Genomic DNA, 13,777 nt, shown 5'->3' on the forward strand with positions numbered 1-13,777 from the left:
GAGGTGTGGAGTATGTTCAGAAAAGACATTGTCAAGGACAGCTCTGCTGTGGTAGCGGGTACCTGAGAGAACTTCACAAAATGAAGAATGGGCTTTTTTGCTGTGTTCAAGGAAAGCTAGTTGTGAAGTGGGGCTGTAAAACAACGGGGAAAAGGACAGCAGGTCAGAGTCTGTGCACACACTCATGTTTTTTGAAGTGATGTAATGTGGGACACCTGTGCATATGCTCCCTCTGCCAGGAGAAGACCTTAAATATGGGATCTTGATGCAGCCACCCATCTCTATTTTACACTGTCAAGACTGACTAAATCAAAGGGAGACCGAGAGGGAGCATGAATATACAGCCTAGTAGGTAGTTCAGTCACCAGAGATACAGGGAGAGTGGGAATATGCTGTTCCCAGTTCTGTTACTGTACTTCATCCAGTTACAACAGAAGTAAAATGCATAAGCACTCAGATGGCTGTGATAAATAGTGTCTGGCCCATATGCATTCACAAACCATGCACAAAAAGTTCTACACCACATGAGATCCTTTATCTGTGGAGGAACTGACAGCTTCATTCTGAATTGTGTGTCCTATAGGGCATAATTTGGCGGCAGGGTAAATTAAGTTACAACATTCTTGCCTGGAATCAGTATATAGCTAAGTATCTCACTATGAGATATCCACTTAGTGTGTGCTACATAAGATTAAACCCTCACGCTGTATCTTCTTTGATATGTCAGGAAAACGGCCCTCCTCTCATTGCACAAATACTTAGAAAAGAAAATAGAAGGTTTTTGATGTGTTGTTCTTTTTCCACCCCTGGTCCTTTCCTGTCTTTTGTTCTATGCTGGCCTGGAGAAACCTACCTCTCAAAGCCTGGTTCCCTGTGGTATTCTTATCTTGCCATTGCTTATATCTCTCTGTGAAGTAAAAACTACCTTTATGTATCTACTAAGGGTGTTCAGCTACTTCCATTTCATGCATCACGTACTTTTATATCCAAAATGTAATAAGTCTGTTAGCTGCAGCTGATTTGCTGTAATATGTCAGTGACACTGAAGGATTTTGCATTAGTTCAATGTCTGGCTCAGAATGGTCATCGTACAGTAATAAATTGTTACATGTTCTTACTAATTACACCTGGTATGATATGGCAATTATCTATACAGTGTTTTGCTTACTGTTCTGGGGCAGGAGTAGAAAATACAATGGAATACAGGTTCTCTATCACTGAAGGCCAAATCTGGAGAGAAATTCAAGTCATAAAGAAACCCTGTCAGAATTCAGGGCTGTGACATTATAGCTTCCAAGTCCAGTGAAGGGTGTAGTGATGGGCATGCCTGTTAGGATGCAAGGGTAGTGGAGCATGTATACTGTGTAGAAACATGGAGTGACAAGATGCTGATACAGTCTTTTTGTGTGCCTCACAGCTTGTAAGCAGTTTTGAGCTCTCTGCCAAAGATACAAACTTGTGAAGGTAAAGTGGAGGCTTACAGAAAGTCACCTTTACATTTTGGACTAAATGAAATGAGGAGAGGCTCATGCCCTAAGAGAGCTGTGCCTAGGGATGCGTGCTGCTGTGTTTGCAAACTTTACAGCATGTTTATTACTCTGAAATGGGCATGCCCACATACACACTGAAATATTATTTATTGCCCGTTGTGTTTTCAAGTCTCCTAAAATGGCCCAGACCAATTTAACTCAACATCTAAATTTACAGAACTCAAACACCTGTTTTTCTGTGTAGCTATGGCCATCTGTCACTGATACAAAAGCCACCTGCACGACAGTCAGTCCAGTCATCATAGCACTGGAGGTGGCTCCAAATGCCAAAAATAAGACTCTTAGATGGACATCTTCACTACTAAAATGGGAAGGAAAGGCATTTAGAGAAGTATGTTTCTGAAATCTGTGTTATGGTCACAACTACAGCCATTGGTCTGTGCAGATAGTTTTCCATTCTTTCTACCAGAGATATATGCCCTGCCTACTGCATCTCCTGAATTTGTGTTGTTTTCTGACCTTCTATACTGAAAATAGCTGAGGTAAATCTAAATAAGTGGAAGGTACTGTGCCAGCTTTAGTGGTCTCTATTACTCACCTCCCAGGAACATTTGCAAATAGGCTCAGTACAGGTACTGACATGATTGTCAAACACAGACACTTTAAAAGTTGCCATAGCTAAGCACAGGCCATTGATTTGTTAGTTCAGTTTCACCCAAACCATATTTTAAACTGGCCAAATGTTTAACAAGCTATGTCCAGCCTAGACTGTGTTTTGGGAGCTCAGTCCTGCAAAGCTCACTCTTGATTTGTCATAGAAAAGCAATTAAGTACTCTTCCACCTTAGAGTTGCCTAAATATTTGCTAGCTCAGATCAACTTCACAGTCTCAATCTCCAAAGCTGGATAAGAGATAGGCAGTCAGATGCTGTAGCTCCAGTGCTGCCAGTTAACATTTATTGCACAAGTCAAATTGTAAGCAGCAATATGCAGAGATTTTAAAAAATAGAAAATTTCCCTAGAAAAGCGGTTTCTAGGACACAAAGTACAATACTTTAGTATAGTTTAGCCCAGACCCTGTGAATCATGTCATATCTAACACATAATTAGTGGCACACCATTCACTAAAATTTGCCATTAAATGCTCATCTTTTGCTTCCATAGCTCTACTAGCAACCCAGCTTTGGAGAAATAGCAAGTTGAATATATAGTCAATTTTTTTCTAGGCGCATGTTTGATGAAAGACCTAATGACACACAGAAACCAGCAGTACATTCATAGAATATGTCACATGGAAACATTATTAAAAATAATAAAAAAATCAAAATAAGATGACTTTAATAGGTTCGGGTAGAAATACATACGAACACTCAAATTTTTGGGTCACTATTATAGCTCAGACTCATGACATTAAGTTCAAGGCACCTCATTTGCCTTTTAACAAGCTCATTAGAATGCCTTGTTTGCCTGCAATACACACTGCTTTTAAGCTACAGATGCATTTTTCTACCCTGACAGAGATGTAGGGTAGCTGTGGAAAAGGACCAACATCCTAGTTACATTACAGCAACTACTGCGAATTATTTATGAAGTTACTTCAGCCTAAAAAATATTTTAAAGGAATGGTTAATGTATGGAAGGGCTGTAATTCTAAATAAAGAAGTAAGTATAAAAAGGGCACTAACTAAACATGAGCTAGGATTCATAAGAAAGGGAACAATATAATAAGGACATACATTGACTTATGAATCCAGGGCCTCATTCTGCACAGGTTGTGCTACAGCAGATCCTCTTTCAAGAGGGGAGTGGCAGCCCAGGCTTCTGAGAACTCTATCATGCTAGCATGACATTGAAGGCGGAAGCTTCCAGCAAGGAAGTATTTCCTATATTATGGATCTTCCTGCAATTTTAAGCTATCCCATTCCCCTCTTTTTAATTAGATTGTATTTAATTATGATTCTGTGAAAAGCCAATGAGATTTACTCTGGTCTAATACATAACTTTTAGGGAGAGTGATAATACAAATGTGTAAGAAATATACTTAGAATGACAGACCTGATTTTCCGCGATAACTTGAATTTGTAATAAAATAAGATTCCATTTACTCAGATGAGCTCATACTGTGTTATGACACAGGCTAGGGACATGAGCACATTAGAACCGTCTTCCCGTACCATGTAAAGCTGTCTGTATAGACTGGTCATAATGATTTGGGAAAAGGTGAAATACAAGGTACAGATTTAACACTACAGCTCCCAGGACAGCACACTGCTGCCATATCACATCATACAGCCCTAGCCGCAGAGCTGCACAGATCCTTCATTCCTCAGTGAGCACCGTGCTGAGTGAAGCTCTGTCCATTTAGCCACAGTGCTCACCCTGGCCATGTGGCACACCAGGATGTAGTGGGGATTCTGGCTGCAGCAGCCCTAGGCAACCCCTGTGCTAGGTTGTGACCCTCTCATTTCTACCCGAGCCATAGGGTGAAGTTGGGTCCTTGAAAAAGTAATGACTCGGCTGAATTTCAAGCACAGATAAAACCCATTATCGCAGGGATTATTTTATGTGGATGGTGCCCTACAACAACCCTGTTGTGTTAAGGGCTTGTTTAGTAAGGTAAGGGCTTTAGTGTGATTGAGGCCCTCTTTGTCATCATCCCACAGCAACTCTGCTGCCTAGGATAATGCAGGGGAGGAAGCGTCATGAAGCTTAAGTGTGTGCCTTCTAAAATGTGTTTGCCAACAGACAGGCATTTTCCTTCAGTGCTCTATCACAGCCATTCACCTGTGCCAGGACATTTTTGTGCCATGCATATGCCTGGCAAATGATATCTGCAGTAGCACAGCAGTGTGAATGTGTGGAAGCTGACACCCTCCCAGGCTCCTAATGCATTGCTGAAACAGCTTGTGGGATGCAGGGTCAGAGGTTGCACAGGATACTAGGGGGGAATTCTAAGGATCTGGAACTACAGAGAACCCTGACAGTTGAGGAATGAAGATTCAAGAGGAGGTATTGTCACAGGAAATAAGATTAATCATGACATTGAATACTAAGGAATTATGGTAACTCCTTTAACAGAGAAATGTTCTGAAACAAGACTTGGAGTTTAAAAAAAATATGACAGGACAGATTCGTAGAAGTCCCATAACCTGTGTTACGCAAGCAGTCAACATGAGCACAGTGACCCTTCTGTCCCTTCTAGATGTGAATCTGGGTATTTATGCATCTACAAAATGGAGTAACTGTGCATAATCCGCTTAATTTCATTTTGTTTCACCAGCTGAGTTGCAGTTTTTTATTATGATAAATCAATGAAAAACCTGGGCAGAATTTCAACACACTGTTATTTTTGTTTTAAAATGACTATACTATCTGACAAAGAATGAAGACCTTGATTTTCACCTTCACTGCAGCCCACCCCAGATGCACTAAGCAGCTTTAGAAAACCCTTTTGATATGCTAGATGTGCCCATAGAGGTAAGAGAGCTCTGAGAACTTCAAGCCAAGAAATCTAAGATGCTTGAGAAGCTCCATGAAAGCAAAGGCCATTTTTCCCCGGCAGATTTACAAGCCATACAGCCTTTAGGGATTTCTGCTGAATAAAGTGTGCCATGCATGCCGTGGGACATCAGTGATGCCTAATGGAGGCCAAAGAGCAGTAGATAGGAGAGTGGATTTGCCAGCTGCTGCTGACCAACTGTAGCTCCTGATGGCAGGACTTAATTGAGAAATGGGAAGTAAAGTTGTCAGGGGAAATGACTGCAAGAGCAAAGTGCACCTCTTTGTCTTTCTAGCAGGCTTTATCTTACAAACAGTGAGAAGAGACCTGAATTTTTAATTTTCTTCCTGAGCAGTGCTTTCAGCAGAAGGAAACCAACCTTTGTGAGTAAAGGAATGCACATATATTGCTGAGGTGCACTGAAGGGCATAAGTAGGGGAGAAATTGAATCCCACCTGCAAATGCAGCAGTGACAATGCTCTGAAGTCCCAATAGCAAAACCACTAATCTTAGAACATCAGCAAAATAATAGGTACATACTTGGGCCCTAGTCTTGCAAAAACTTTTGTGCAAATGAACTTGGCAAACAGCATCCACATACTGGCTCTTAGGTAGAACAGTCTGCAGGATGGGGCCCTTACTGGATTTTGTGACTTTTTCAAAATGGACAGGTCAAAACTTCCTAGTTACAATAAATCACCTTATACATTCTTTCCTTTATGTAAGTAAACTTTGTGCATCTGAGTTTCTAGCTAGTGGGCGTTTTTCTCCCATACTAACAAATGCAGAGCTTTAAATACTGAACTATTTATAGGATCATTCTTCCACCTCCTAAACAATGCACTTGGATTATAATTACCTAAAAAACTTGAAGGGGTGGACTGAAGTTAAATAGTCCTCAGATCCAGCAAAAATTGGCCCTTCTTCCTAATCAGCCTGTGTCCCTCAGTCCAACTCTCATCCAGATCCCAGATGGGCTCTTATGTTCCTCCCACACTTGTGTTCCTCACTGCTACAAGTGAGTCAGTCCAGCCCACCCCAGCAGGCAGCTGCACTGTCGCCCAAAATCAGCTGTGCAGAGCGCTGCCACCAGCTTTTCTGCTTGACTCACAGCTCTGTTTGGGCTCCATCTCTAAAGGCCAAAACCAGCAAGGACGGAGCATTGCACAGTCAACAGGAGCTCTTCCAGCATGTCTGGTGCTCTGGTCATGGCATATCCCTGGGGAAGCACAGCTGACACAGAAAAAATCAGAGTGCCCTGAAGACCTCCTAAAACATTGTCCGACTCATTTTGTTAGCTAATTCCAATTCTCAGAAAAAGCAGAGAAATTATAACAGAGAGTTTCAGTGTTACAATTTTAAAACCGATGTGGAGGTTTTCTCTCCTCCAACATGTGAAGAACCCCTCAAATAAAATTGTTCATGAGTACAGCAGCAATGTGCGTCAGCCCAATTAGTAAGTACATCACTGAATATAGAGGTAGTACTTCTGAAGTGTTGATGATTGACGGGCAAGACAAAGTTTGTAGGCAAAGGTAGGTGACAAACAAACAAGCTTTCATGCACCCAGTATGTGCTTAGCAGTACCAGTACCCCGTGACTCTTCAAGAATCCAGCAAGGAGCGCTAAAACCCTGTGGGGCATGGCACAACCTGCCTAGCTCCCGAAACAGTACCACACACAGTAAAGTGCAAGAGGATTTCACTAGGAAAGGTACTCTCTGTGAAATGCTGTTCAGGGATTTTATCTATAGAACCTCTCCTACAACATTACAAATCTCCTACAAAAAATTAATAATAACAGTAATTATCACCACACTTGTGCTTTCTGCATAGTCATTTCCTTCTAACCCCAGCAAGCTGAATAAGCAGCAAAGCTGCATGCTTATGAAAAATACATACTGTTATGAGAAATACAAAATCCCCTCACTTGTTTGGGTGCTGTCCTCTGGCTTTTGGCAACATGATGCTGGACTGTTGTTACTCCATTCAGTGCAGGACTTTCAAGCAAGCCAAAGGCTGCACGCACAGCAACCCGAGGGGCGTTAGACTGCGAAAGCCATGAGTGGCTGTGGATGTTACCATTGTTACTGAGCTGCTCGGGCCAGATGTGCCCGGTGCTGCACTGGCCGCAGGAAGGACAGTCCTCCCGTGCCTCGGCACCGAGCGCGTTCGCTTCCTCTCGCTCGCCCGAGACGCTGCGGTGGGGAGCGCGCCAGGCGGGGGCAGGGACGGGCAGGACCCGGCCGGCTGCCGGGGGCTCCGAGCCGCCCGCAGCGCCCTTGCGGCGGCCAGGCCGCCCACCCGAGCGGGCGGCAAGCGGGCCGCCCCGGGGGGCTCGCCGAGCGGGGCGGGGGTGCGGCCCAGCTGACACCCCCCGCGGGGGGTTACGGCTCGGCATTGTCTCCCTGCCTCCCCCCGCCCCAGCCCCGCACTGAGCATGTGCGGCAGCGCTGCCCCCCCGCCCGCGGGCCCCCGCTCCGCGCAGAGGAGCGGTGAGCTCCGCGGCGGCTCCGCGGCAGTCGGGCAGCAGCCAGGCTGGCATGGAGTGAGCCGCGGAGCCCCGCGCTGGCCATGGAGCTGAGGCGGTCCATCTCGGCCAGCGCCGAGGCCGAGAGACCCATGAGGCGCTACGGGGCAGTGGAGGAGACGGCGTGGAAGGCGGAGGCGCTGGGGCGAAGTGAGTGGGGGCCGCGGGCCGGGCTGGCCGAGGCAGCGAGCGGCGGGGGGCGGCCGGCGGCGGGGGCACGTCGGGGACTCCTGTTAGCAGGGCGAAGGCGCCGCGGGCTGCTCGGGAAGGCAGGTCTGCGTGGCCGTTCTGCCCGGGAGGGCTGGCGCTTCCCGGGGCGGCGGGGAGTAGCTTCTCTCTGTCGAGGGCGGGGGGAAGCCGGGGGCTGCAGCCGGGTCGGCAGCTCCGGCCGCTTCGGTGTTCCCGGGCGGAATGAGGCTGCTCGCCGAGCGCTGCGCTGGTCGGGCGGCTGGGGAGAAGGCTCGCTGGGACGCTGGCTCTCCTTGTTGATTAGGTGGGATTTAGTGTGTGGCTCCTCATAAATGCTATAGTCTTTCGCGTGCTTCAGGCACAGATAGCAACCACGTTATGCCCCCTTGTTATATCGGGCAGAGGGTGCGGGTGTGCAGCACTTAATTCGTTGCTTCAGCGGTTGCACTGAATTTATGGGCTCGAGAAATGCTCTGTGGTGGAAGAGCGTTCTTGAAATCATAATTTTCCAGAGAGCAGCAATTGATGTAACCTTTGCAAAGTGCAGGTGGAAGGAGTAGTTAGATACATGGTTGCCGGTTCAAGTTATCCATGGGAACTCGTCTTCTCTAAGGTATCGGTTATTCTTTCATTGGCAGAAATATCTTCTTTACAACCTAATAAGCCTGTAAGCCCCCTCTCATTTTCCAGGTAAATAATGAGGCAAGAAATCTTGAAAAGGCTGTTGCAAAAAGCTCTGTGCTAGTATAAAGAAAAGTATTTTCTAACTTTCATCAAGTGTTTGATTATGCCAGAGGAAGAAAAACAACCATCTTTGTATCTTGTGACACCTTCATCTTGGCCGATGCTGGGTTGCTGATGTTCATGATTCACCATCCATGTTTTGATGTGCATCATGAAGTCTCACCTGGATGCCTTTTAACACCCCGTGGCTTTGCAGCGTCCTGGGAGCAGATTTTAGGCAGCACTTTAGCTATGTTTAGACTTTTCATATACTGCTGTGTTCTGGAATCATACTTCACCCCTGGCTTTTGTTTTTCATGCATATGTTATTGTCTACCATATGCTGATGACAGGGTGTAACTCTCCCCCTCTGATGCTTCAGTTGCGGTGTTGCTTTTTTGTTGCAGTGCCTGGCATAGGTTCAGGACTGAGTAACTCCACACTTAACTAAAACGGAATTGAAGACTGAAATCACTGTTGACCGAGTTGGTTGAGTCAGATACATGCAACAGCTTTGCAGGTTCTCTGGCATGATACAGACATGTGCTTTTCTTGTTCTCATAAATATATTTGGGTTTATTTCAGAGCTCAGGAGCTGAGTGCAGTGCAGCGCTTGTAATAATAATAACTGGTAGCTTGAGGTGGCAGAAGGGTTATATCTTGCAAGCTGCGAACAAAAGATCATCCGTTTGGCAGGGGGCAAACGGGAGGCTGAGTGGGAGACCTGATCTGTGCAAAAACATGTGCTCAGCTTTGAGCTTCTACCCAAATCACAGTTTACCCAGGTACCAGAATAGGCTGTTGGCAGGACTAGAACCAAGTGTCTGGGTGTCTGCACCCTGGCTCTGCTGCTGAGCGGCCCTTCTATGTATGTTCAGTTTAATAAAAGTATTTCTCCATGTTTAAAAATTTAGATACAGAATAGGTAGTAATTGAGAGGCCATGGTCTGTTCTTTAGAAAGTAGAAAATTATTATATTAAGGCTTCGCTATTTGAATAATTGATCTGTTTTGTTTTCTCATAGGCTTCACCTTTCTTAAAATACTGTGGGAAATGCTATTTATGGTAGCTGTTTTAGATGATCCCTGCATATCTTTCCTATTTTAGTACTAACACTGACTCCTGGTCACACTTTGATTAAAAGTCACACTATTGATTAAAAATAAATAGATCTTACTATTTACTTTAATGCTCCCTTACAGCATAGGTCCTAAATTGCATGACATGATGACAGTAGTCCCCAGGTCTGGGAAGAAGCTGAAAAAGCATCACGCTCTTTTTTACTAATGTCAGCAATTAGCCTTTGGTTATTTGCATATTGTTTTAAATATGAAATGCTAGGTGAGAGTATTAACAAAAGTACAAGCCCATTACTGAACATGCACTTGCCCTTTTTACTTTGACAATTTGTTGTGTATTATATCAGATCTCTTTGGAGATAGAACTTGTGTATCTGTACAATACTGTGCACAATGGAGTGCCGTTTTCTGGTCAGAGCCATTTGTTGTGAGTGTAATCGTATGACCAGAGAATGTACACCCTGATTTTGTCCATTACAGAAAGAATGTCCTGGAAGTTAGGTACTTTCTGTTTAATTTGTTAAATGGAAAGGGAGTTCTGTGCTAACTCCTTTATCTGTGGTACAGAGAACATTGCTGGGTATTGGTTATAACCAAAGATAAGTGACTTCATAGCAATGAAATACAATTATCATGCAGATTTCTATTCTACAATGGCCTCTTTCAGCCAGATTATCAATGGAGTTAAGCTCGTTCACAGTAGCTGAGGATCTGATGCCCTACAGCCTGAGGGTGTAATGATCTCCAGTGGGTTTGCATGCAGAATATGAAGCAGATTCTTTAAAGGTGTCTCTTTAACAAGACACTAAAGCCTTTCTCTTCACATACAGGATGAAATTTTCAAGGAGTAGAGAACATTAAAAAGGATGGTTTACCACATACAGAGCAACTGAGGCATTTTCTAGTGCATGCATGTAAAACAGTCAGTTAGGCTTATAACTTGTCAGGCTTGTATAATAATGTGGTTACACCCCTCTCAGTAAATGATCTTTACAATATAGTCTTGGGGAGTCTGCTCTGAAGCAGAGCACTCGAGCATTTTGGTCAGTCCTCATTACTAAGTGCACAGCTTCATTTAAAATCATCTGTTTTGCCATCGGCAGGGACTCGTAATGCCCTGATTAAATAACCACATGCCACACTAGGGAAATAGCCATGAAGAAACAAAGCAGTTTTTCACCATCCTTTTGAACACTGCACTTCTCAGATACATTTCTGCTGATCTTTTCCTTCCTCTTTCAGTTTGTGTGAGGTTTGGAACGAAATGCAAAATTCCCAGTGAATGCCCCAGCTTCAGTCAGTGTATAAGGAAGCAGGAACTGCCAGAAAACTGCAAAGGTTATGTTTTGATGCAATTTAGTCCACCATGAAATAAATTTGCTTACTGTTTTTGTTTGAATGGTTACTCAGCATTGGAGGTAAGCTGCCACACTCCTATATTGCAGAGGTCTACCTTTTCAACTGTTTTTGAGTATAAAGTGGAGATTAGGGGAAAGGGGCCCTATTACAGGCCAGCACTGAAGGGGAAGCTGGAGATTCCCAATATGGGACTCAGTAGTACCATGAAGCCTTTGTAGCCAGCTGTACTTGCTCTCCTTTCATGCTGTGAAAAGTTGTATCACAGATTATGTCCAGCCATGGTACTGTGAGATGGCAGTGCACTCCAGAACAGCACCAGCGTTGTGCTTTTACCTAGTTCAGAGACTGCTCTGATTTGTTCCAACAGCAGAAAGATAGTATTGTTCCCAGGTTCACAGAGATCCTGGGCTGACACATGTGAAAACTTATTTCACCATATTCTGTTAATCTTGAAAATCTTTATAAACTTGTTAGCCAAGAAGAGCCTATTGTATGTATTTATACAGTCTGCTACTGAGCACTGAGAGTGGTTCAAACACTGAAAATATGCACTATTTAATATTTTGCATTTGCATTTCTTGGCAGCATGGGAAGGTGGGTGACTTAAATCTATCTGGAACGTTTTTGGTTCAAGACCAGTTTGCACAGGGATGGTCTTTCAGCTTGCAGAAGCTTGAAAAGCTAAAAAGAAAACTACCATAGATAGCAATAGCATAGGTAGTGGTCATGTAGCCAGGTCATCTTTTTTCTTTGGTGAACAAAGAATGAAGAAAAGGCATTTATATCCTGGTTATAGACACTTGCTTCATTTAATCTACTGGGAACTGTTTGTCACCTTTAAGGCCTGATTTCATTAATAGAACAGAATGGCTGCATCTTAGAACTGGGTCTAGTTCACAATGTTTTAATGTTGCTTATTAACATTTTATAATAATTTGAAAAATTTCTGGTGCAATATTAAAAAATCCATCAAATAGCAACAGAGAAACATTTGTCTCGCACAGCAAAGTCTGCACAGCTAGTGTTCTGTGATGTCTGTCATTCTGGTCACCCATGAGTAGTTAGGATGGGTTTGTATTAATCATATGCCTGTATTAGTCAAAAAGTAGGTAAATGCCAGTTTGTTCTTGAATTTTTGTGTCAGCATTATAAAATGTGGAGATTTCATAGCTCTCTATAAATCTAATACAGACAAACTGGGTAGTATGTTGGTTTCTCTGAGACATCAGTGCACTCCTGTATATACATTCATGCTGGATTGGTCCCAAGTGACTGTAGAAAAGCAAAATTATTTAGACTAACAAAGGTGGATGCAGCCCTGGTCCTTGGTGTGGGTACAGCTGAATGTCCTACTTCTTCTTCTTCCTGTGTTGCTTCATGAGAGTGAAAAGTGACTTGTTTTGTCTCACAAGACAGGGAAGGAAATGTGATGAGAATGTTGCAATGGTACTCAGGGCGGCCAAGTCAGAAACTACATAGCAATGCTGGGAATTCAGGAGTTCTCAGCATGAGAGAAGACTCATGAGTTGGGACTGACAAGGGGCTGGGGTTTACTCCGTGCTACCCACAGTTAAATCCAAACCTGCATCAATTATATAATTTTCTGTCATCTGGTAGTTGAATATTCAAACACACCTTTGGGCATTTTTCCGTAATAACCCCACATATTGCACAGACACCCACAAACCCACTTCTTTGGGTAAAAACTCTACTGTAACACCTCTCCAGTCAGTCAGGAATGCAGTGTGACCCCGCCTGTCATTCTCTCCTGATACTGTGCCCCAGTCTCATCATGTCTGCACTCTGATTTAAAAATGGAAAACCCGAAAACAACCAACCAAAAAAAGGCATTTCACAGGCTCAAACAGAATTTATATAGCCCAACTACCACTGCTGTTTTTTCAGCGATGCCCTTAAATTCTCCCCAAATTGTTAATTGTATCTATTACGAGCAATAAACCAGACAAAAGAGATTAGGCGTACTCAGACCATCTATTAAGATAGGTGTGAAAGAAGCCAACTGAAGGATATGCACAATTACATTTCTTTTTATGGAAGCAGTGGGTTTGCTGGCTTCATGAAGGTCTGAAGACAGGCTTCAAATAGAGAATAATATAATTAATATTCTTTCCATGTCTCCATTTAAAAAAAACACAACACATAACAAACTGTAAAAATTTTGAAAAGGGACTGAATAAGAAATTCAAATGTGACAATAAAACACCAATGAACTCCACACCTTTTTAGAAAATATTTCACAAAATGTTGTAAGCAACAAATGCAACTAATTTAAAGGGTGATGTCATTTCTAGATTTTTCTATTGTTCATAATTACTAATGTTAACATATTTATATTGTAGTTCAAGGGGAAAAGAAGCCTGTGTTTGATCTGTGAAATCAAGATGCAACTCCCACACTGAAAATTAGAAAGGATTTCTAGAAAGGATTGAGGCTGTTTTCTACAAAACAGTTGTAAAACGCACCTGCCTCAGTAGCAGTCAGATGGCTTTAAAGTTCTCCTACACAACTTAGTGTTTCTACAGGTGGCTAGTGATTTTGGCTAGCAGTATACACATACAATTTATCTGCATTTTCATTGCCTAGGTCCTTCTGCAAAATATTTCTTAAATACAGAACTTACCACTTAATAATCTCCACCAGGTAATTCCTGCATCACCTGTAAATCATAAAGGAAGGGTATATCTTAGTTTTGTTTTACTTCAGAAAGAGCCAGAATGATTTAGGGAGTGAGACTAATCCAGTATATACTGTTTTACACATTGTTTAATTTTCCTAATTCCTTTCCCACAGCTGGGTGTTCCAGGTAGCTGCTGAGACAGAGGAGGAAGGAAAAGGGAGACCTGGAAATATTTTAGTGCCTCAGAGTGCATTGCTGCTGCAATATTGGTC

General features: G+C 43.2%; 1 protein-coding gene across 1 annotated transcript in view; it reads left to right on the top strand.

Moving 5' to 3' along the window:
• Positions 1-7,203: 7,203 nt before the first annotated feature.
• BMERB1 (bMERB domain containing 1) overlaps positions 7,204-13,777 on the top strand; it is a 52,223-nt gene continuing 45,649 nt past the window's right edge. Inside the window, exon 1 of the mRNA XM_056337213.1 lies at positions 7,204-7,667. Coding sequence (XP_056193188.1) covers positions 7,562-7,667 — 106 coding nt within the window. The 5' untranslated portion in view covers positions 7,204-7,561. The remainder of the gene's footprint in view (positions 7,668-13,777) is intronic.

The sequence above is a fragment of the Falco biarmicus genome, chromosome 4 (assembly GCF_023638135.1).
Source record: "Falco biarmicus isolate bFalBia1 chromosome 4, bFalBia1.pri, whole genome shotgun sequence".
NCBI classification, from domain to species: Eukaryota; Metazoa; Chordata; class Aves; order Falconiformes; family Falconidae; genus Falco; species Falco biarmicus.